Source organism: Camarhynchus parvulus, chromosome Z (genome assembly GCF_901933205.1).
Source record: "Camarhynchus parvulus chromosome Z, STF_HiC, whole genome shotgun sequence".
Taxonomy (NCBI): Eukaryota; Metazoa; Chordata; class Aves; order Passeriformes; family Thraupidae; genus Camarhynchus; species Camarhynchus parvulus.
This window is the reverse complement of record NC_044601.1, coordinates 4270381-4295455: the sequence shown is the minus strand read 5'-3', so window position 1 is coordinate 4295455 and position 25075 is coordinate 4270381. Positions and strand designations below refer to the sequence as shown.

General features: G+C 43.2%; 1 protein-coding gene across 1 annotated transcript; it reads right to left on the bottom strand.

Moving 5' to 3' along the window:
- Positions 1-1038: 1038 nt before the first annotated feature.
- LMNB1 (lamin B1) lies at positions 1039-23382 on the bottom strand. Its single transcript, XM_030968715.1, has 11 exons — positions 22840-23382; positions 14216-14372; positions 13372-13497; positions 12192-12362; positions 10692-10817; positions 8012-8232; positions 6420-6645; positions 4339-4443; positions 3787-3906; positions 2969-3082; positions 1039-1824 (listed from the first exon to the last, which is right to left on the bottom strand). The coding sequence occupies exons 1-11, from the start codon at positions 23187-23189 to the stop codon at positions 1783-1785; spliced, it is 1758 nt and encodes a 585-aa protein (XP_030824575.1). The 5' UTR covers positions 23190-23382; the 3' UTR covers positions 1039-1782.
- Positions 23383-25075: the final 1693 nt, after the last annotated feature.

Genomic DNA, 25075 nt, shown 5'->3' with positions numbered 1-25075 from the left:
TGAACACTGGAAAAAAAGAATGCAGTTCACTGGTTTGCTGCACAGGTCAAACCACTTGTTTCCTAAATTCCTAATCTGTCTCTTACAGGAGTGAGTGTATTTGAGCAGAAACATTTCTGGTAAAGTGCTTATCCAGCTACAAGCAGTAAATTGCTAAAGAGTTTTCACCTGCAGGAGGATGCAATTTGTACCTAATGCCAGAACCAATGATAATCGAGGTGTGGAAGTTGCAGGGAAGTGCAGGGAGTGCTGCTGTACAAGTATTTAAAAAAACCAAGCAAAACAAGACCTCCACCTTGTGGCAGCACGTTTCACAGTGGTGTTCCCCAACACTCCCTTCTTCTAATTTACAGTAATTCCTGCCACAGCAATGAAAAAAAGGAAGAACTATTCTAAAATCCGCATTTCTCCCATTGTCATCGAAGAACAGGCTCTACAAAAGCTGTAACCAAGAATCTGATCATGCAGGAAGGTTCCTACCATAACTTAAGATTTGTACATCAACTCATCCCTTTCTACCTTCTGCTGGCACATGGTTGAAATTCCACCAGAAAAGGGCTCATCCAAGGTGAAAGACATGTAAAAACAAAATCTTAATTTTGCCATGAAAAAAAAGTCCAGTCAATTAAAAAAAAATTCCAATCAACTTCCAAAATTCTGGCTGTGCATTTGAAACAATAAATTCAGGCTGTGTCAAAGACAACTATTTTAGTATTTTACTGAATTTCTCTTTATGCTACTGTGCTTGCTCACATTGCTTAACCTGGTACTTGCAGGATGCAATAAAAGCCAGTCCAGTAAGAACAGAACCATGAGCCAAGATGAGCACAAATGAAACAGAGTGTGAATAAAGCCCTAAAGAATTGATTTTCCAAATGTGAAGCAGTATCAGTCATTATTCAGAAGAAATCTTAGCACCTCAAATGCCACTGTTCCATTTAATGGATGTTTCTTCAGCTTCAAAGCCCATCAAATTTCAAGGATTCAACGCTCATTCAACTTTTAGCTCAGCTCTAGGAAGAAACAAATTCCAAAAACTTTACTCTGCAGCACAGACATACTTTATTAAAATGTTTTTCAGACATTGGAATAATGTGAAAAGGACAGAAAAACTTTCAGCATTGGCAAAATTACAACTGTTTCCCATACAAATGTAGACTAGACCTCTAGAGACTTTGTTTTGTTACTAAAAATTGTAAACAAGTAAGGCAATTCGTATTAAAACAGCTTTCTAATTTGTTAGAAAAAAACCACATAAGAAAATTTAAGCTGGTAACACTATCTTAACAACACAACTACAAGGTGTAACATGAATCCTCTTCCAGAATTAAGAACTCTAAACCAATCCCCAACAGCACCTAAAATACAAAGAGGTCGTAGCAACTAGTCTAGAGTGGTATAATCTAAAAAAAATCGATCCCCAAAACACACTGGAATATTCCTACTCCAGCAAGGTTTCAATGAAGAGAGACTGGTGTATAAATCTGAGAGAGAGACAGGAGCATCAGCTGAACTCTCCTTGTCAGGAGCTACCAGCTCACATCCTGCGAGGAAGTCGAGATGCTTGTGACAAACCTTCCTTTTTCCTTTGCTGTTGTTTTTTTTTTTTCCTTTTTTTTTTGTTTTTGCTTTTTTTTTTTTTCAGTGGCAGAGGAAGTTTAAGGCCATCAGACTCGCAGCTTTAAAAATTCACAGACAGGAAAATAACGTTGTGCTTCTCAGAAGGCTCTGTTCTGCAGGCAGGGATTACCACGGCTGGAGGAGCCTGGAGTGGCTGAAATTTCACATGACCACACAGCTTCTGTTGGATGCCCTTTGCTCTGCCTGTTGAGAACAGGGAGAACCATTTAAAACAAAAAAAAGCCCAGAAAAAAACCCAAAAAACCAACAAATCACCCAGCAGCAAAATGCTCAAAATGCTTTTCTACTCAAAAGAATCTAATGTGCTTTTTAATATATAGTATTAAATAAGTATATATTAATTTTATAGGAAGTATACATTAATTATAATACATATTCTATATTGATTTAATATTCATTATATATTAATTATCTATCAAACATACATTAATTATCTATTTACATACAATCAATTATATATTTAAACATTTAATTATATTTAATATATAATTGAATGTATATATACATATATGCACATACATACATATATATACACGCATATATACATATATATACATATACACACACACACACTTTTTAATATATGAAATTATTGCCCTGGCATGGTACAAACAAGAGTCAGCAAAGCTGTACAACCTGTTTCACCCTGGAATTTAAAACATGTTACAGGTCCTTTCCTATTGAGGAGTAACAGAGGCCAGGCAACAGAAAAATACAAATAATTGCTATATGTGATAGAGGGAGCATGAAGAAGAACCTTGTGAAGTTGTATGCAATAAATATAACATTGCTGATTTCCACCACAGTCCTTTTTTTTTTTTTTTAATTTTGATCATCAGAACTTCATTTTTTCATCATGCCAGGCACATTTTCTCTCAAAAAGTTTTCAAATCTCACATTATCTCAATCAGAGAAAATATGCGAGTATCTCTCTTTATCAGAGAAAATATTTGAATATAAGACACTAACATGATTTTCTCTATCAGAGATAAAGAGATTTAAATTCTGAAAACTTTCAGTAAATTCAGCTGCTGAAGCCAAGCTTTACTATAAATTGGCATGGGGGGGAATCTTAAGAGGAATGGAGTTTAAGGGGGAAAAAAAAATCCCCATATCTTAAACTTAAAAAAAAATGTACTTCCCTGCAAGAGGATATATTAGGCAATATTTTCAAAAAGACAGCTCCATGTTTTCATTAATTACTGATTAAAAAAAAATAAAATAAAAGAACATCTGCACTCAATTTTTAAGTTTTTTTTTAAAATTCATGACTTAAATCTCAGTTTTTTTCAACATAAACAATCTTGCTAGCCCTAAAAGAAAATACCTGCTGACGGTAAATGTCTTCCTCATCCAGAGCTTCAGCTGCTTCTTCCTCAACTTCTTCATCTTCCCCTTTACGTGCTGTTGTTTTGAACACAGTGCTTCTCTGAGCAACCTCCTGCAAGACAGTTTTAAGACTTGAACTCTTCAAAAAAACAACAACAAAAAAAAATCTCCTGTTTCTCACCTGCTCAAGACTTTGAGAAATGAAAGCTCCAGCTGCTGGGAAAACTACTTGTACTCATTTTGTTTGTACACTTCTCAAGTATTGATCATAAGCAGCTTAGTTTTAAATGTCTTAATGATTAGAAGGACTGTTTCTGACAACACAGTCATCAGGTTCTTCCAAAATCTGATTTTTTTCCATATATATTTAAATATTTTCTTTCATTTGCAGCATGTCACAGCAACTATCCCACCCCAAGTTTTACCATACCCTCATTGCTTCACGTGGATTTCACTGTGTGATTCCCCACTCCTCATAAGCTCACAGGCTTAAGAAAAACTGATTTAGAAGACAAATCACTCAAGAATTACCAAAACTTTATTTTCAAGGCGTGTTCTAAGGCACTGCCCAGCTCCTGCCATGAGGAAGGTGCCTGAACATGTAATTTTTTCACTATTCAGACTCAATACAGAGTAAAAAAAATAGAATCACAGGGTTCACTAGAGGCATTTCTAAACTGCAGCTAGCTCTCCAAAGGGAGAAAACTTTACCCAAAAACCACTGCAGTGGCATTCCGGTATGGAGCACTTATCTGAATCCTTGCAGGTGCTGCCACCTAGAGAGAAAAAATCTCACACAGATCTGAGGCTCTTTACCTCTCCCTGAGAATTTTTCAGCACAACTTTCACATCTTCACCGGTGCCCCAGGAATTCTGGTTCTTCCAGATGAGGTCAGTGGGAGGGCTCGCAGTTACTCCAGCATTTGCAGCCCAGATCTGACAACAGAAGTCACACAGGAACATTTTTTTTGCCAGTCTTACCACGTTTCCAAATTCAGCTAATGTGTTTTGTTTAGCAGTATTTCAATGTATTTCGTTTCACTGTGAATCCTTCCGGTGAGGAAAACCAAGCAAATCCCAAATTTTTGTACAATAAAACACATGTGTTTTTAATGCAGGGACTTTAAAATATGTAATATAATGTAAAATTTTCACCTGTACATGGTGAAAATTAGTGCTTCATGCAGAAAATTCTGAAAAACATCTCCATTAATTATCCCAGTAATTAACACAACAAATGCCCAACACAAACACAGGTGACAACTTCCTGAAAACACACAGAGGAAGGACAAAACTAAAAATCCTTTTGTCTTTTTCACCCACAGAAGTTGGCCTGAAGTCCATTTCAAGTGAAACTTGACCACTTACTGTAACAGTCTGGCCTGCCTTTAGTACATATCTTGAGGTATATCTGTAACTTGCAGAAGTGTCTCCTATTTTTCGGATCATCTCCCAACCTCCCATAGGTTGATCCTAAAAAAAGAGAGAGGAAGAAGAAAAAAAAATTAGTGGTTCCACCAGCATTCATTTTCTGCTACGCATGTAGTGTATTTTATCTTTAAGGTTGTGACACACATAAAACTTCAGTGAAAGGGTTTATTATCACTTGATCTTCAGCATGGAATTAGGATAATTTTATGTTAATTTATCTTACCTCTTATTTGAAGTTAAAGCTTAATACATTCTTTTAAAGTTTGCTTTTAAAGTTCTGATGTTAACTAATGTTTATGATTTGCATCAGTTTTGTTATCACTTGGTCCAGAGAAATACATATTAGTAATAGGTATTAAATATTAAAGTCCCCTTACAAATTTTTATTGTTTTTTGAAGCACAGAATGGCAAGCAGGCTTCCTAGAAAACAAAATATTTCTGTTAGTATTCTTGAAATAGTTTTACATATGCACACTTGCCACCACATAATCCCTATATTGCTTTTTTTCCTATCAACTACTTGAAAAGCATTAACAAATCATATACAGGCATCTTCACAGAATGACTGCTTCAAAACAAGAGTAAGTATTTTTTTAAATTCAAAACAAGCATTTTTTCAGCTCTCCCACAAACACAGGTTCTGATCATTCAACAGCTCCCACTGTCAGTTAAAATTATCTAAAATAAACAATCTTATATAATTCAATGGATGCTGACATTCAGTTTGTCATTGCACCACGACATAGCATACTTAGACAGGATTTTATAAATCTTTAAAATCTATTTATTTATATAAACTGTCAAAACACTCATGAATATTCCTCAAGTACAGTTTATTACACTGCACTACAGGGAGTTGCTCAAATATCTAGACCCCCTAGAAAAGTGCTAAAAACATGAACCACCCATGGTTACTGGGAACAAAACTGATGCTTCTCCTTCCTTACGAAACAAGGGATGTGCAGGGAAGTTAAATAAAATTAAATAAAAGGTGGGGGGGAAATCTATGCGTTAAACAAGTATACGTGTGGGGGGAAACTCAAAAAAACCCTCAAAAAAGCAACAAAAGGGCTGATTCTGACTCACCAGAAATAGTTTTTCACCTTGCTGAATTGAGTCATCTACATAATGCAGTGTCTAGACCAAGAGAAATGTCAAGGTTTCTTGAATTCACTAAACAAAACCATTGCTCCCCAGGTGTGGTAATTACAGGTGATTAAAACCCACATTATCACTGTCTGGAGGAGCCTGTCCATATCCTCACTGATTAGAGGGGACTGGGACACTTGGAACCAGGCCAGCCCATCACAACAGGCTGCCTTTTAGTGAAGATAAAGGAGGGAAATGTGCTGTATGTAACAGCATCATTTTGAGGGCAAAATAAGGAAGTGGTTATTATTTATCAAAGGGTTCTTAATTTGGGTAGATGTGTGTACCCTTCCAATATAAATTCCAATGTATTCACATTGAATCATATAATCTCAGTGGTCACTGTAACAGTGGCTTTGGCATGGAAACTTAGGGCTCATAAAATTGTGGGTGCAGCCAAGGAAGAAGGAAAACCATGATTTAGGAAAGCTCTATGCAGATACAAGGGATATGGGCAGTTAATTTCACCTAGACCTTTATTCTGCATATCTGTTTATCTATTGTGAGCCTTTTTAAGGCAGAGAAAATGATGGAAAGGTTTCTAAAGCAGCCTGGTGTCTGCTTGCAGCATTTCTGATCAGGAACAATGTCATCTGTAAAGTTTTACAGGTGCATTACTTGCAAGGCAGAACGCAGAAGTGCGAGGTAATGATTTGATGGACGGGCCACCTTGCAGCAAAACAAAAGCACCAAAAATCCCTGGGGAAAAGTCACCATCAATCCAGAGCAGTGTGTGAAAGCTTTCTTTGGGACACACCAGTTCCTTAATGCCACAAGCTCTGGGGTCAAAGTGCAGCCTGGGAGCTGCGAGGGTGCCAAGGATGCCCCGGGCGCCCCAACTCACGAACACACGTGGTCACTCCCAAACCTGCTCAGAGGTGTTCTTCAAACGGATGAACTTCCCATCCACGTCTATCTCCTCGATGGACACGTTCCCCGTGGCAGAGGCAGAGTGGGAAATGGTCACGCTGCTGCTGGCTTCGGACTCCTCCACATCAATCCTCTTCCTCTTGCCGCCGGCAGTGCGGACGCTGCGGCTGGACGAGGCGCGCGAGACGGTCACCCGGGAGGAGGGGCTGGGGGACAGCTTCAGCCTGGTGTGGGCAAGGGAGAAAACACACACACACATCACATCAGGGAAAAGGAGGCTCAGGGAGGGACCTCCTTGCCCTCCACAACTTGCTGGCAGGAGGGTGAAGTGAGTTGGGGGTCGGGCTGTGCTTGTGGGGAACGCAGGACAGAGTGAGAGGGAACAGCTGGAGCTGGGACACATGGGATGGTGTGCACTGGGTATCAGGAGGAATTTCTTCACTGAAAATGCAGTCAGGCTTTGCCCAGGGACACGGTGGAATCATCATCCAAACATCCAACATCCATGTGTCGGAAACATGTGGATGTGGCACTTGGGGACACTGGGGAACTTGGGCTTAGCGCTGACCACGGCAGCGCTGGGTCAAGAGAGGGTTTCAAATCTTTCCCAGCCTTAATGATTCCATGATTTAGTTTCACTTTTTCCACCTTTCTTCTAAAATAAACTTCCTTCCATCTCCTCTTCTTCCCATAGATTTATACAGCAGCTAGTAAACAAAGTAAGTTACATGAAGAAGTGAAGGCTGAAGTACTGAAGAGGCGAATAAAATGTTGTCAAACAGATGATTAATGCTCCTGGAGCACAGAATACTGATGGATTACTACATTAAGAGCATAAAAGCATTTCTGTGCATTTGTTGGAGACTACAAAGAAACAAAAACCCTAGGGAGGGAGACTTAAGCCACTGTGGGAAATTAATGCAAAAACACAGCGGCATAAAAGCTTTGGCTGCTCCATCCCCACAGTTGAGAGGAATCAGCAGAGAGCAGCTCAGAACACAGGGAAGAACAAAACTGCTTTAAATGACAGTTGTGACAGAGGTGAAAATTCTCAGCACTGGAAGAACTCTGAGGCCAGATGTGGAAAATGCAGCTGGTTGATGAGCTGGGCAATCACAATGGCTATGACTTTATTAAAATTATTCTGTACTTAGAGGAATTTGGGTAACAATTAATTAACCCGGCAATTAATTTTGAAGAAGACTATTAAGCACGACACCAAACAGGCATACAGATGACAGTTCATTACTTCTTCTCTGCTGGACCTTAACAGAAAAAAAAGGGAAGGGAAAGGAAAAAATTTAAAAATATAGAAAAAGATAAAAAAGATAGATTAAAAAGAAGATTAAAAAAAGATTTTTAAAGGTTAAAAAAATAAAAAGAAAAAGGGTGTTTGCTGCCTTGAGAGCTGATCTGATAATCAGTGTGTTCGGTCTCTGGGTGACTTAGAACTGCGTTAGACAGGAGGGGGCAAAACCAGTGCCTTGGAAAGCAGTCAAGCACCACTAAAACCTGCTTTTTAACAGAGAGAAAGACAAGAAAAGCACAGAGATAACAGAGACACCACCTCTGTGCCATGTCCTTCCCTACCTCTCCTCTTCACCCTCCAGCAATTTCCGGTATGCATTGATCTCCATGTCAAGTGCCAGTTTAACATCCAGGAGTTGCTCGTAGTCAGTCAGCTGCTCCTGCATCTGATTTCTTATCTCTGCAATTTCCTTCTCCTTCTCCGCCAGCGTTTTGCGGCAGTTTTCCTGCTCCTGGGCCAAGCTGCTCTCCAGCTCCTGTGCTCTGTCCTGCCACGCTCTGGACTAGAGGAAAAGCATTGAAAACATCAGTGGTGGTGCAGAGGAAAGCCCAGCCAAGCTTCCACGTGCTCTGCTGTTCAGGCAACATGAAATTCAAAACACAGAAGTTACGTCCTCCCCTGAGTTCAAACTCACCCATGTGTTCAACTTCTTCCTCTCCAGCTCACCTACTACAAATCTAAACACCTCAAATTCCAGTGAAACTTGCAACATCCTTGGGAAAACAACTACTTTTCTCTGTTTTTCTGAGGTCTGACAATATGCTACAGCACTTGGATTTACTCAGGAAAAGAAAAATTGAGCTTAAGACTTTAACACATTCTAGACAGGACACGGGAACGCAGTCCTAAGCTGCACCAATGGAAGGTTTAATCTGGACATTAGGACAGATTTCTTCACCAAAAGGGTGCTTAGATATTGGAATGGGCTGCCCAAGTGGAGGAACCACCACCCCTGGAGGTGTTTCAGTGCTCTGTAGTTTCCAGGTGTCTGCTTTGTGCTTTGGCTTGGTGCTGGCTAATCCTGAATTCTGGGAGGCAGCTCCCCTAAAGGAACAGGGGTTGTTGTCAGTGCAAACCTGCCTGCCTATCCCCAAAGCCTCCAAGGCTTGCTCAGAGTGTGGTGATAAGCACCCCTTGAAGAAATCTGATTTGTCTCCTGCTTCAAAAATTCCATCAGGTCAGCAGATCTTAAAAGTGTACATCCAGAATGGAATGCTTATCAAAGAAAGCCCAAAACGATGCTTTCTTCTGTTTGCATGCTTTCTTCTGTTTCACAGCCCCTTGAGATTCAATTTTTTTTTTTAGTTAAGGAGCAGACAGACGAACCGATGCCCCATAATCACAAAGTTTATTATGCATGCATCCAAATTTAGGAAGTCACCACATATTCCAGAGACAGAGAGGAGAGGGAGTCTCCATGTCTGACACAAGGGACCAGTATAACTGGTTGTCAATGCTAAGAGCCAGATAAGGAATTTAATAAATGGAGTTTTGTGTCACGTGGAAGATCACAGTGGAGTCTACTACAGAGCTCAGTGCTGGCAACTCAAACCAGACCAGCATCAGGGAAAAGAGATCTCCAAGAAAATAAAGCTTAACTTAATGCTAGTAAAGTGGAAAACAAAAGTGTCCTGGCTGACTTCACTAATGCTACCATAAAAAACCACCCCAAAACCACAGCAAAATGGTTTCTTTGGTGGAAAATCATGGTCAAAATGACAGAAGTTGATTTTCCCTGAAGCTGAATGCCCTGAAATTAGCAATGAACTCTTCTGCCAGTTCAGAAGCAAGTCCTCTGAACCAAGCTGTCACTCCTGAAGTCACAGAACAGAGGCAATTAACTTAAAAAACCTGTTGACTGAACCCCCAAAAGATTATGGTAATCTAAAGGCAAAAATAAGATCCAAGTGGCCAAAATTTTCCATCCAATTCCTGTGGAACCTCATGCACATTCATTACATCACCTGATCTTTTCCAAAGACTAACCTGTCTAGATAAAAGGAAAACTAGGAAGACTCTTACTAGTATCTGCCAATTTATTTGGAAAATTAGGAAATAATATCCCCCACATTTATATTTTTCACTGGAAATACACAAAATTTTGATGTCATGTTAGAGTCTACTGTACAAGAGGAATAAAACTCAAAGTGTATCACGGAAAGGATCGAACAGTACTACTATTTTATATTAATAAAAATGTTTAAATGTTTTGTTGCATTTTCAGGAGAGTTAGAAAAGCTTACTGCAAAACCTACTCCTAATACTTCTGATTTTCACTGTGGATTTCCCACCACAGTGCACACAATGTTACAAACAGGCCAGTACTGAACATATCACTTGTCATACATTATGTCATACTTCTCTGGGTTTGATCTATGCCCTCTGTGATCTAGGAATTACCAATTTCTGCTCGAGGTCCTGCCCTACAGATGCTTAAGCACAGTTATTTGATGTTTTTACTCAATCTCAAATTCCTAATCTGGGCCAGATCTTGTCATTAGTTTTGGCTTTTTTAGATGTCTGGATCTAGGATGAAAAGAGCCTCCAAATTCCAGTTCTGGCTTTGAATGTTGCTTTGTAGAATTCTACACTAGGCCGGTCCAGTCAGTACTAAACTGCTCAGAGTGTCAAGAACATTGAATAAACATTTGTCTAAAATTGCCTCATCTCTCCACAAAAATTTTCACAAAAGCCAGTTAACAGTACCCCATTTCAAACATTGGCTCTACAGCAGAATACTACACACAGAAAAAGAAAATAAAGTTTGTCAAGAGGAGATATTAATGAATTTGAAAAAGCACAGAGCAGGAGAAGAGAAGACAAACTCCGGTCACGACACTGAACAAACTTAGTGAAAACCACACCTTTAATACAAAAACCAACAAATGTAACGGGAAGAAAAGCCCTTTAATACAAAAGACAACGTGTAAATAGCAGGAGCAAGGAGGCAGAGCTGGATACCTCTTTCTGGAGGCTGGTGATGTGGGAGGACAGGCTGTCGATGCGCATGCGGCTCTCGTTCAGCTGCTCCCGGATGGTGTTGGCTGCAGAGCTGCTCATCTCTGAGGACAGCCTGGCACTCTCCAGCTGCAGGGCACCAAAGTGAAGACATCACTTTCAGAGTAACTTTCACCAGAAGAGGGAATGAATCACCAAAAACCCACAGGCCACGCTAAGCCACCCGAGTTCCTCTCTGCAGCTCCAACATGCTGAAACTTTTCTTTCTTTAGGGCTAAAATGTGGTTGCCATGTTGGACTGCCCTGCCTGGAATTCCAATTCTCTGAATATTTGCTTTAGAATTAAAACCTTCCCTTGTAGACATTACTGAAATTGAGCTACTGAGCTCCATTTTCATGCTGGCTGAAGTTTATTTAATACACTTAAATGTTTATTTAATACGCTTTAGCTTCTTCTTAGTGAAGAAGCTGAACTGAAATTAGTTTACATTCTCTAAAAACAGGCAAACTTGTTAACTTTTAGGCAATCAGTACTAGTGTCCTAAACCACTATTGTTTCATTCTATCACTTCAAACTTGAACAGTTTTACTTTTATAAAGTAACTAAATTGTTTCTGCTCAACATTACCACACACACTTGAGCTGCACCGTAGATTTATTGAACTTGATGACAATGCAAAGCAATCTAATTTTTTTTAACAAAGTTTCCAAAAATACCGAGAAGTATACCTGATGATAAAGACCAAGGAAGAAATGAGAGGTTGCATTTTTGGCTAGATCACATTTTAAATAATCTTTTCCAAACCAGATTGAAGGCCTGGAGATAAGCAGGCTGAAAAGATCAAAACCAATGCTAATAAATTCAGTTTATATAAACTTTTCTGATGTAAAATCCAAATTTGCTTTTAAAAAAATACTGCAACAAGTACAGACAGAAAAAAACTGCAACAAGTACAGCCACAGAAACCAGGTTCAGTTGAGACATCAGAGTGCCTCCTGACATAAATGCTGAGTAACAGCAGAGGAAGGAAATGATGAAGTCTAACTGATTTCAGATTTCTGCCTAGATGAGCGAAAAACAGAAGTTACAGGGCATTGTAAAGCTTCCCCATGTTTTGTACAGGCTCAGAGGACTCTATTTCCTCTCTTCTCAGCAAGCCCCATTGTGAATTTGTATACAAAACATGGGACACCTTAATGATCACTGCTCAGTATCACGCTAAACAATGCACAAACTTTCCCTGAATTCACAGCAATCCCAGCATTAATCACTTTTCCCCCCAGACCACCTTCACATATTGCTTCCTTCCCTTCTGTTGCTGTACCTGATGAGGATTAAACCTGCTCCCAAATCGAGATGTGAAAATGCAAATCCACACCCAAACACATGCTAATTTCAAACCCAGCTCCCTAATAAACCCCTCCGAGCTGCCAGCAATTATGCCATTAAGCCAAACAAAAACAAAGTAACATCAAACAGCTGTGTGAAAACATTGTCCTCACTTTGGAATGGTAAGTCTCTTCGAGCTCTTCCTTGTAGAGCTTCACTTGTGCATCGTGCTGCTCTCTGATCTCGTGCAGGGCCTGGGCCAGCTTGTGCTCGTACTCAATCTGGCGCCCAGAATCAACCTCCACCAGGCGGGTTTCATGCTTCCTTCTTGTCTCATTGATCTCCTGCGAGAGCCAGAGAAACAAGCTAACACTCGGGAAATACAGGACAAAAGGTTTCAGGAGGCTCTCCTGCTGAGTGGGGAGTAATGCAGGTTCTACTATCAGATTATTTTGGCATGAAGCTTTTAGTAGAAATGGTGTACCCAGTCTTATTTTGCAATAGCCAGTCATTAAAATAAGAGCTAGGATACCATCAGCATTTTTTTTTCCTGAGAGTTCTCTAAACTTTCAACAAATACACCTCAGCATCATCACATTTTGGAAATGTATCCCTCCTTTCCTGAGGTATCTTCTGTGCTTCAACCAAACCAAATTGCTGTGAAATAACAGTCATCCCACTCTCCCCATTTACTTGTGTGCTTGCCTGTGCTTTCTCTGGAAAGAAAGGGATTCCAACAATATGAAACAAAGTTTAATTATAATATAATTAATTATAATTTCTTTCTAGCAAGAAAAAGCACACATGGAAAAAAAGACAGTATGGTCAAGTACATTTGTTACTGCCCTAAGGTTCCTCCTGGAAAGACTCAAATGCCACAGGTGAAAGGGAGGGTGGCAAAATAAAGTTCTAAGAGACAACTATTCCTCCACTTTTGCTTCCATTATTCAAAAGCATCCTATTAGAAAGGTTTGAAATTAATAACATTGCAGGTCCAGAGCACCTGTTTGAGTCTCCCTCCATTTCTTACAATGGGATGATGTGGGAAATTACTAACCTACTTTCTCCTTAATAAAAAAAGACATGCGCATTGCATACCATGATCAGAATTTAAGATGAAGCAATATGATACATGAAGCTATTTTACCACAAGAATTCAGAGTTAAAATAATTTTTCCTAGAAAAAGGAAGTTAGAAATCTTCATGCTAGAACAGAGGTAAACCCTATTCTGAGTAGGAGTTCAGACAACTTGCAGATGTACCTCCCAACCTAAATTATTTTCCTGTTCTAGAATTTCCCACACCAGTTGCCGCCTTCTTTTTAAAAATGTCAGTTCTTGAGGCTAGATTTACCTCCTCATACATATTTTTACGGAATTCCAGGTCCTCAATGAGGCTCTGACAACGGTTCTCAAGGTCCACTTTCTGCAAGGTTTCGTTTATAAGCTGGTCCTTGGCAGCAGCTAAAGAAGCTTCAAGCTTTAAGAAATAAAAAGAATCAACAAAAAATTAAGCAGCAGAACTCACACGATGGCCAAAGCCTTACAAGAACTACAGCTGACCACACAAGTTAAGGTTTAACTTCACAATGAAATCCCAATATTTACCCCACTAATATTACATATCACACATGGGCACTCTTGCAGTTGCTTACACAAGTGAGTCCTATATATTTCACATTAGTAACTGGCATTAAAACTGCTACCTAATAATTTTCCTAACAAATCAATTTTTAATACATGGAAAACACCAGTTTCCTTGCCTCCACAACTTGTCTTCTTGAGGTGGTGATGCTCAAAATTAAAAATCTAAAGGCTAACAAAACTAGGACAAGAGGTTTTCCTCCTCATTGTTCCAGCAGAACATGCAGAACCAGAGGCAGAAACAAAAGGGGGGCAGAAAGAAATTGTTATTTGTCACTTATTATCTGTTCTTGTGAAGTCAATCTGCCCCCCAAAACACTTCTGAAAAGTGTCAAGTGTACTTTGAATCTTGACATGCTTTCTTCCCCCTAAGTAACATCCCTCATAATTTTAGCATCTTCAATTTTAAGAGCTCTCTCAGCTCTTAAAATTGACAGGTTTTCATCCTTTTTTTTGGTTACAAAGTTGTATTTCATCAGATTGGCAGCTCATAATACAGAAAAGCACCTCATTCGCTAAGAGAACCTGATGGTTAGATATTCTTTTCTTCTCACCTCTCTAATTTGATCTTTCAAATCTTCAATTTCTCCCTCCAGACTTTTCTTATCACCAAGGGCTGTGGCCAGTGCAGCTTCTTTGGAATTCAGGGCTGCTTCAAACTCACGAAGTTTGACCTGGGCTCCACTGAGGTCAGATTCCTTTTTTGCATAGCTGGAACAAACCAGAGAAAGTGGTTGCAAGAAAACCTAGAAATGCCTAGAAAAGGCTGCAAGAAAATCTAGAAATGCCCCCAAAATAGACAGCAGGCCAATAAAGCAATCTGAATCTTGACCTTGAGAAACACCTCTCAAAAACGTTTTGTGTTAGCTAAATTTACTGGGCTTAGCAGCAACCTTCAAAAATGGCAAAGCTCCACAGACCCAAATCCTGTCTATACAATATCTGCCATCACAGAAATTACACTGGTGCAGAGGTGATTTCTTTATGAAGGCAAGCACAGAAGATTTTCAAATTACCTTCAAATTAGCTTTTGTGTCTAGACAAGCAGTCAAGCATTTTCTAGGTGTTTATCTCCTAAACCAGCATATTCAAACAGAGAAATCAAATGGGGGGGAAAGTAATGTCACATAAACACAAGTTTATAATCCACAAATAATACTGTAACAGGCTACTATCAAAAACAGGAGAAAGGAAACCTCTATTCATAAATCAAAGTGTTTCTTGTCCTTAGATGGCACAAGCAGCCATTAAATGTGTAAGTAGTTCTTCAGCCTTGGAGTTCATTATTTTCTGCCTGGGACATCAACATTTGTCTATCAAGGGCAGCAGCATGCAGAAGTCCTAGATAGTTTTAACTGAATTTATGAATGTTTTACAGGAATGGACAGATTTAGGCTCAATAACACGACAGCTGGCATATCCTTCTTCAGTTCTTATGCTTTTCTTTCCAGACGTGAAAAAAACCCAAAAAACCAAAAACAACACAACAAAAAACTCCCAGAATTAACAAGATGATGTGCAGAAAATTGGATAAATTGAAATTAAATTAAAAATTGATAGATTCAGAATACATCCACTGCTCTTTTTAGTCACTGTAAGGTTTATGAGACACCAACTGCAATGCATCTCGACAAAATGAGACCTAACACAAAATCAACACAATTTTCAAAGGAGACACCCTCAGCTTTAAAAAAATCCTTTTTTTCCCCCAAGATTACCTGCGCTTATCACGCTCAGGAGAGGCGCATGCACACAGAGGGATGCAGGGATGGAATGCCTGTCTGGGGGTTTCAGCACCACAGCCACACCACATGGCAGGCTTTACGCAACAGACTTAGCGCTCCTTAATCCCCATCCCGTGGGATTAGCACCTGCTCCCCCCTCGGCATGCAAGGGCCAGGCTGGGAGCCCCTGAGACACACACAAACACTCTCTTCTGCACTCAGCTGCTTCCTCCTGCTCAGCTGCCTTAGTGGTATTTCACTCCTCAGACCCAAAGCCAGATCCAGCGCTCAGACAAAAACACAGGGTTTAGGGTTTGGGCATTCCTGCTTCCAGCTCTCTGCATTACTCCCTAGAGGTTCTGTCCCGTCCTTCCTCTTACACCCAGGCCTGTGGGAACTTCAGCATGCAAGGAAAGTGCGCAGCAGAAGAGGTAAAAGAAGGAAGGGAAGGGATGTTGCACATCTGTACAAAAACACATCTGTAAGAAAACCCCAATCTCTCCATCCCCTATGAGGAAGTATGAGGGTCCACAGCATACATTTCTTGCTTGATCACTTCTGGGAAAAAAAGCTTTAATCAAAACATGAAGAAACTGCTTTTCCCATGCTGAAACCAAGCCTACCAAGTCAGACCCTGAAATGAGAAAGCTGCAGAACTACAAACAGTGTGCTGCTCCCCAAATTATCCCGGACTCTGAAACAGAGAGATTCCCCAAAATGTGCCACTATCCAAGGGGGTGGATACCTAAAACTGCTTGGATCTTAAATTATTTTAATACAAATACCTTTGTAATGCATTTACAGACTGAAAGGCAGCTGAGAAGAGCATTCTTGCCATGCATCACCAGAGAAAAAACATTAATATAATAAAATAGACTAACAACAACAACATGACTAAAACCCAGTGTAGTACCTGTACCACAAAAAGTATTACCAGTTAGATCAGCCCTTTCTGGCTTGTTTGCAACAAGACTGTCTGTGAAGCCACACTATAATTTAATGCAACAAAAGCCACAGCAGGGGGGTGGTGGGTAGGTGGAAAATTAAAATTAAGCACTATTAGTTGTTAGTGACATGAGCTGTCTAACTATGAGACAGCTCATCTGAACACATTCTCAGAGAGAAAACAGAAACTGGAGCTCAACACTTCAAACACTGGAAGCCAGATGAAATCTCAGCACCTCAACAGTGCCAACCCAGCCCTAGAGGGAATTCAGGAAAGGAGGAAAAGATCAGAAAAGCCTCTGCAATTTATAAAAACAAACACTAATGTATACAACACATACTTCACCCTTACATCCATTAATTTTTGACCAGGAAGATCTTCAGCCTCTTGACAATAGCTGGCTTCTTCCTCCCCAGAGAGCCAAAGCTACATCTGAATACAGCAGATGAAAAAACCTCAAACACCTTCCTGTTGCAGTGTTCAGAAATTACCTAGAACTGTGCTCCTTTTTAAGTAGTTTGACTCATGAAAGGAAAATAAAAGCAAACAAGTAATTGCTGACTTGCATCTTTTTCAAAGAAGCAGTTTGGTTTTCTCTCTTTTGACTTCAAAGCACGTGGATCTTCTTATCCATGGAATTGTTTACAACAACCTAGAACTTCCCGTCATCTCCTTAAACTTCTTGCTAAGTTAATAGAAAAGCCATACAAAAAAGCCCTCAACTAAACAAAAACCCCAAAGAAATAATTTTCTAGATGAACTGACCATCTGGAGCCAGACAAACCACACACCTAATGCAAGGCAAGCAGTCAGCAGCCAGACCTTGGGAGGTGTAACTCAAAACTTCGTTCGAAACTGACCAAGTGCAGGATGCCACCAGCCTACAGCAGATTCTTCTCACCTCCCACACCCCACTCACTCCTTTCTGCAGCTACTTAAGAGCCTGATCACCAAGCTAAGCATTACCAGCATTAACCAAACCCTCCTCGAAAAGCATGGGCTTTCAGCCAAGTCGTGACATAGATACACACGTGTTGCAATTCCTGATAATGCAACCTATATTTAGACCCATATAAAATTACATTTACTGCACAGTGGGTTGGTTTTCTACTCCACTTGTAGAGAAATATGAAAATAATTTTAAAAAGCCCCAACTACAGCCATGAGTTTTCTGTGTTTTATTCAGCTAGCAGTCAGTTTCCCACATTTTGCCCCCATGGCAAGCAAAATGCCAAGGCTGTATTTTGCAAGAAAGTGACTTAAAATGACATAAGAAGCACCTAAGAGCATTCAAATTTTTGAATGGAGACCAACATGAAAATAAGAGTAACTGGACGAGTTTGGCTTTCCTGTAAATAAATATACGTAATGTTGTTTCAACCTTGTCTCATGTCACCCATTTTATTTAAATGCAGCATTTGTAACCAACAACACATCATCTCTGGTCACATATTGTTCGGCTGTGATCTTGCTTGAAGTCACAAATCCAACCTGAAGCTCATGGTCATCTGTGTGAGCCCCATAACTCCATTTTAAGCAGAAATTACACACACAAACCACTGCCCACCACCCTGTCATCACTACTTTTCCATGTATTTGAGACCAAATATTTATGTCCCACACTGCACAGAAGACATGCTGACTTCAAAACATAAATTCTTACAATTCAGTGGCTTGAATGATTTTGCAACAAGTCAACCACCCCACTCCTCCCCCCTCTGGGTGCTCCATGGTACATATCCAAACAGCGGCAGATTTCAGATTAAAGCTCTGAAGTTCCAATCTTTGCCTCACTTTTCAAGATCACCTATAATTACAAAAAATATGCCTAAAAAAAAATTCAAGTGAGCTTCCTTTCCAGCTCCTCACAGTACATATGCACCCTGGAAAAGCCTGGAACAGGTGTCACATCTTTGCCTGCACCAACACCACACGGTTCTGTGTAGCTGCTCAGGGTACCAGCTGCAGAGTGCCACACACTTGCACAGTAATTCAAGCCACAGGCTGATGGGAAGCTGCTCCTGATATTTATTTTACTGCCTAATCTCAGTGCAGAAAGGTACTTCAGAGTGTAGATGGGAAGGAAGGCCAACTGGAGATGCAAAGCCAGCCAGACAGATAAATTATCTCTTTGATATTTAAAATTCAAGTTTAGCTCCTTGCCACAATTTCATTTGCTATTAATGCACTCGATGAAACACCTGAAGACAATAAAGGAAGTTTAAGTCCTTTACCAGCACCTTCAATAAAACACACAATTTCCTTAAAAGTTACTTTAATCACATTGTCTCTCCTCTTCCAGGAGAGCAGATGTCCCTCAACACTGGCAAACTGCCACAGTGAAACCCCAGCCTGCCAAAGACAAATGCAAACAATGGGTTTCCTAAATTAACTAGAGTTAACACCAGCTTACACCTCCTAAAGAACACAGTTTCCTCACACGACCAAGATGGGCAAGTCCAGCCGGGGATTTCTGACCTGCTGAATGCTGAATTCAGTCCCCGTCGCAAACATTCTTCGAAATAAATTTTCTTTATCTTGGAAACCATTTCCACCAGTGGAAAACTGTGCTGAAACCTGAGCCATCAGCAGAGCCACACAACGCAGCAGCCAGCCTTGGCTTTCTGAACAGCCCTTGTTCAGCAGGACTTGGTGACACAGCTGTGCCAAAATTCACAATGTGCACCCTTGTTAAGTTAATTGCCTCCAGTGACACACGAGACCTTTCCCCCCCGACCATCCTGGCCCAGCAGTTCTCCCTGGTGTGCGCTTGTGGCAAATGATGAACCCATGACACGTTTCCCCTCAAAAAAGCACAAGCTTTGTCTTGTAGGACGTGATGAAGCGATTGGGACCTGCTGCTTAAATGATGGCATTATGACACGCCCAAGGATGACATCCTTCACTGATTTGTAGTGTCTTGTCTATTTAATTATTTTCTCAAGAAACATGGAACTTGCAGCAATCTGAACTCCCAGCCAACAGGCATCGCTGCTCTGTTGTAGGAAGTACGCTCTTAACTAGAAGTAACAGTTATTACCCCAAAGTAATTTGTTGCTAATTGTATCATCACACATTTTGAGACCTCATGGTGCCGCTACCTACAGGCAACCTTTCACCTTTATTGCTCATGAGCAAGCCCAGCAGCTGGAAATCAATATGCACAGACATTTTTTCTGTGGAGCTACTGCTGGTGTCTGCCACAGCCCTTGACTGGCAAAACTGCAGCAGTCACAATTAATTACACTATTTATTTAAAGGATAGAAGTAGAGGAAGTCTCTACAACAGCCAACACCAACGGCAAAGCATAGAGTAGAGTCTTGTCTAATCACTAACGAGAAAATAAATTGGAAATACTGTGAAATTTGTGCTGTCTCTCAACTCTTCCTCAAACTATGGAAGAGAGATCTCCCTCTCCTCCACTCCCAAGAGGCCTCCAAGAATTCTATACACCCAAACTCAAATTACATGTTTTTTCCCCCAACTCTTAAAACACAGAGATTTGTTTTCCTTTATCTCCATTCTGCCCACCACAAGCTTCCTACTTACACAACTATGAGCATCACTTTCCCATCCCCTCTCCAGGACAAAAATAGGGAAGCTCATTTTTTTAAATCTCACTTTTTCCCTGCTTAGTTCTTCAGAGATTTTAAGTATCAAGGGAAACCTTCATATTTTTGCTAGAGCAGAACCCATGGCTGCATGGCAAGCACTCTAGGAGAGCATTCAACAATTCTGCTAAATATAGGAGTGTAAACAAATAGTAAAAAAATGCAGTTTTCTTGAGAGATTTGAAGCATGAGCAGAGCAAGGTTTTTGGTGCATCCCCCCATACAGAAGGCACTGAAGTCAGCAAATCCAACAAACAGGTGACTGGAGCTTTAATTTTTGTGAAGAAAAGAGAAGTCCCACAGCACTTTGAGAGTAACCAGAAGCTTGAGTTTGAGGCACTAAGAGTGACTGAAAGATGACTGGAATAAAATGGACCAAGCAATTAAGAAGGATGCCCTGCTAACCAGAGGAAACAGAGTTGCACAAGAATAACACCTGCAAAAATATTCAAGTAACACAAGAAGGCCAGCTAGACCATGAATGGTATTGCCCAGCTTCAGATAATCAAGTGCCAAATCATCTTTGCTCCCTCCACAGACCCAGAACACCTGGAGAGCCATTTCTCCTCCACTAGGCTCTCTAAGGAAACAAAGCCATCAATAATTTGAATTTTATAGCTACCAGAATGCCTAAACCACACAAACCAAATGTGCCAGGTAACTTTTCTTTTTTTTTTTTTTGCCCCCAACCAGCTCTGTTAGATCCAAACTAATACACACTCACATTTTATCTAAAGCCAGTGCATACAGCACACTGCAGTTCAGCTTTCAGAGAGGGCAAGGGAAAATCCTGCTGAGAGCACACATCCTCATCTTACCTTGCAAACCTTTACAGAACTCCTGCGCACACTTGTGTAAAGTGCTTTTAAGAGCATTTTTTGTCAGGTTACAATGTGATTTAACAGCTTTAAGAAGCCATGAAGGAGCGCGCTCCAGTTCAAGCGAAAAACCCCTCTGCTCCTTTCTAAGGCTTTGCAAACAGAATTACAGATAAGCTTAGATATCCCCAAGATAACCATCTTAGCACTCAAAGACGACTAAGAAACTGCACGCCCATCGTGAGGTCTGGCAGCACCAAACAACACCAAAGAGCCACAAACAAGCGGAACCCAGGAGCCCCAAACAGCACTGAGTGTTTGTTTTACTAAAACCTCCAGGAGTTCTTGGCAACCAACACCCCAGCCCCGACAAAACAGGTTTTTGCCAAGTATCACAGGCAAATGCAAGACAGAATATGCAGATGCCCGTGTCCATGTTATTAAAGCCTCAGCTCCAGCCACAAAAAGGGAATCCACCACAGACTGCACTTAGATCCCAGCCCCACACATGGAGTCCTGCGAGAAGCTGGCACAAGAGTGTGTCTTCCTCAATAAAATCACTAAGAGATGGAAATTCCTGGCTTGACCCCGGAGCCAAGTAATGTTGGTGCCTGTCAGCAGCCACACCTGGCTTTCCCCTATCACTGTCAATGACTACTTTGATTTAAGACTTTCATAAGGCACCAAGAGAGAACCTCAAGAACAACCACTCTCACTAATTAGAAGCTCACGGATTTGATTTTTTTAAATAACAGAGTCCAAAAGATATCAGAGCAGTCTGCAGATGCGGGAGAACATCAATATGCTGGATTACACATGAAGTATCTTTCTAATCAGGAAAAACAGGGCTGAGAGGGCATTTAAGACACAGTAGCAGAGGAAGAATAACAACTCTGGAGGTTTTCCCCCATCCCAATATTGTCACACCTTGTGATTCCAAGACTAAAGAGTGAACGCCTAAAACTGCAGCAGTCACAAAAATCAAATTGAAGGTAAACACAAACAAGGAACCAAATAAACAAATGAATCGAGTCGAGTGTTTAAGAAGCAAAATCCAGTGTCACAAAATCAGTTCGTGGCAAGAGCGGGGATTTTGGCACTGTGCCCCTAAAGCTGTCAATCTGGGGGATGTGTGGACACAAATTCTACCTTTTGTAACATGTAACATCTGAAGAGGGCACACAGAAATAACAGTCCCCTTTGGTTTTATGTACGATCCATTTATTATCTAGTCAGGACTTCCATATTATGCATTTAATCTGTTTCAGAAAGGTTCCCTCTTTCACCCCGAAGCAGCCTGAGCCTTAAAGACAGCCCCTCTGTCCGTGCAGGGGGAGGTGAACAGTCATGGAACCACAGTGCTAAGGGACTGGAATGGACTCTAAAGCCCTTCCAGGCCCAAGTTCCCAGACTAAGGCAGACCGCTCCGAGCTCCATCAAGCCTGGCCTGGAACACTTCCAGGGATAGGAGCATCCACAACCTCCCCGGGCAACCTGTGCCAGGACATCACCTCACTCACAGCCAAGCATTTCTGCCTGATATCCCACGTAAACCTGCCCTTCTTCAGTTTAAAGCCGTTCCCACCTTGTCCTATCACTCCGCGCCCTTGTCAGAAATCTCTCCGCAGCCTCCTTTAGTTACAGGAAGGTGCTCTAAGGTCTCCTTTACTCCGGCGAGCAGCCAGAGCACTTCTCCTCATTTCTTACGCGCCAGTCTCCCTGTACAACCTGTTCCAGCGCACAGTAAGCAACTCCTGCCTAACATCCAACCTGTCTAACCAAAACTCCCCCCTTTTTCCGTCCGCACCGGAGCATCCCGCGGATGCTGCGGGGGCCGGGGCACTCGCACCCGGCATGGGCGGCGCTCGGGGCCGGCTCTTCCCGCCGGGGCGGAGCGGCGGCAGCGCTGCCCGTGCCTCCTCATTCATTCCCCCATTCATCGCCGGCCGCGCAGCCCCGGCCGAGCGCCGGCGGGACGGGCGGGGTGCGCCCCGCCGGTGCCTCCTCCGCCGCTCCGCCCGCACCCCCATCTCCATCCCGCCGTGACACCGGTGCTTCCCGGCCCTTTTCTCCCGCACCTGCCCAGCAGCTGCTCGTGCTCGGCGCGCAGCTTGCCCAGCTCGATCTGCAGCTTGGCGCGCTCCCGCGCCGTGTCGTCCAGCGCCCGCCGCGCGTCCGCCAGCTCCGCCTCGTAGATCGCCTTGAGCCCGGTGACCTCGCGGCCCCGCACCTCCTCCCGCTGGGTCACCTGCAGCTGCAGCGCGCTGTTCTCCGTCTCCAGGCTCCGCACCTTGTCGATGTACACGGCCAGGCGGTCGTTCAGCTGCCGCAGCTCCTCCTTCTCCTGCAGGCGGGAGATGCGCGTCGGGCTCTGCGGCATCGCGGCGACGGCTGGGCCGCGGGCCCGCGGCGGCGTGGGCTCGGCCATGGAGCGCGGGCTGGGCGGGAGGACACCGGCAGGGCAAGAAGCGGGCGGGGAGCAACGGACAGGCAGACGCGCGGACGGACAGACCGACCGCCGTCGCCTCCTACTCCGCCGGCTCCGCACCGATCCAATATGGCCGCGCGCCCGCCCCGCCGGACCGCGCTCGCGGCCCTCCGCCCACGTGACCGCGCGCCAGCCAATCGCGACCCGCCTTCTGCCGCGGGCTAAATTCAAAACCCGCCAACGGCTGGCGGGCGCGCCACTGAGGCCACGCCCCGCCGGGCCACTCCCACGCCCCTCGCGCGTTCCCGCCCCTCATTCCCGCCCCCCGTTCCCGCCCATGGCTCCGGACAAAGGGACCCGGTCCCCGCGTCCCCTCCCGCCGCCGCACCCGGGGGTCCCCGCACGGGCCGCCCGCAGCGCCCCTCGGCTGGCCGAGCGTTCCCGGGGGAGGCAGTGGTTTGGCGGTGTGGCTGTAAATTACAGAATGGCGGGATAAATCAGACGGGGGTGATGGAGCCCAGCGCACGACCGGACACCACCCTGTCAACAAGAGCATGGCACTGAGCGCCGTGCAGGCTTTCCGTCAGCACCTCCGGGGACACTAACTCCAGTACGTCCCTGGACAGCCCATTCCAGTGCCTGGCCACTCGTTCTACGAAGAAATTCCTTCTGATGTCCAACCTAACTCCCCCCAGCACAGATTCAAGCCATTTCCTCTTGCCCTTGTTCCCTGGAGCACAGCCCGACCCCCAGCTGTCCCCTCCTGGCAGGAGCTGTGCAGAGCCACAAGGGCCCCCTGAGCCTCCTTTGCTCCAGGCTGAGCCCCTTCCCAGCTCCCCCAGCCTCTCCCGGGGCTCCATTCCCTTCCCAGCTCCGTTCCCTGCCCTGGCCACGCTGCAGCCCCTCCATTCCCCGTGTGAGGGCCCAGAGGTGCCGCAGCCCTCGAGGTGTGGCCTCAGCAGGGCCGGCACAGGGCCGGGCCCTGCCCCGCTCCTGCCGCCGCCCCACGGCTGGCACAGCGCGGGGGCCATCGGCCTCTCGGCCCCCTGGGCACCCCTGGGCTGTGCCCAGCTGCAGCTATAAACCCCTCATAAATAAGGACTTTTGCTGTGCCAAATGTTTCCTACCCAGAATTTATGTCTCCCTCACCCACAGGCTGCTCGCTGTGGTTTAAAGCACAACGTTGGCTCCTGCTGCTGCATGAGCACCCAGTGTGGGGCTGCTTTGAAGGAATTTGGTATCCAGGGATCTCCCAGCTACAGGATGAGAGGGCAGAAGGAGCTGTCCAGGGAGGTGTTTAAGGAAAGACTGGAAGTGGCGCTCAGTGCCATGGTCTGGGTGACAAGGTGGTGTTCAGTCACGGGCTGGGCTTGATGATCTCAGAGCTCATTTCCCATCTAACTGATTCCAAGATTCTGCAAGTTTCAGGACTCGGAATGCAATTCCTCAGGTGGAGTCAGCCCAACTTTGGAGTCTCCATTTTCGTTTTCCTTGGCTGATGTCAGTGTGGCTCCCTGAAGTTTTGCTGCCAGTGAGAGGCACTCACTTTCAGGTTGAACATTAATTCTTCAGGAAAAACGGGAATCCTTTTGAAAATTTTCACTGCTAGGTGTCAGCCCTTCAAACTGCAAAAAGAATATATTCCAGTCACAGGGGTGTATATAGCTACAGTAATTAAGTCATAGGTGGGAGGTCCTGCTTTTCCCACATGGTGCCTTCGCTGACACAAACCTGGTTTATCTCTGGTTTTTCCTTCCCTGCCATTTACTAGAATTTCCTCCTTTTCCACTGGAAAAATAGAAAAGCTGGGGTACAAGAGTGATAGCAGCTGGTAAAAAAATTCTACAGCACCTGCTGGAACATAAAATTGTCAGCACAGTAGGATT

Coding starts and splice junctions, on each gene's coding strand:
- LMNB1 (XM_030968715.1), bottom strand. CDS start 23,189: ATGGCCGAGCCCACGCCGCCGCGGGCCCGCGGCCCAGCCGTCGCCGCG. Junction 4,444..6,419: donor TGAAGAACACCTCTGAGCAG/GTTTGGGAGTGA, acceptor CTCTTTTTTTAG/GATCAACCTATGGGAGGTTG. Junction 3,083..3,786: donor TGAAAAATTCTCAGGGAGAG/GTAAAGAGCCTC, acceptor ACTGTCTTGCAG/GAGGTTGCTCAGAGAAGCAC.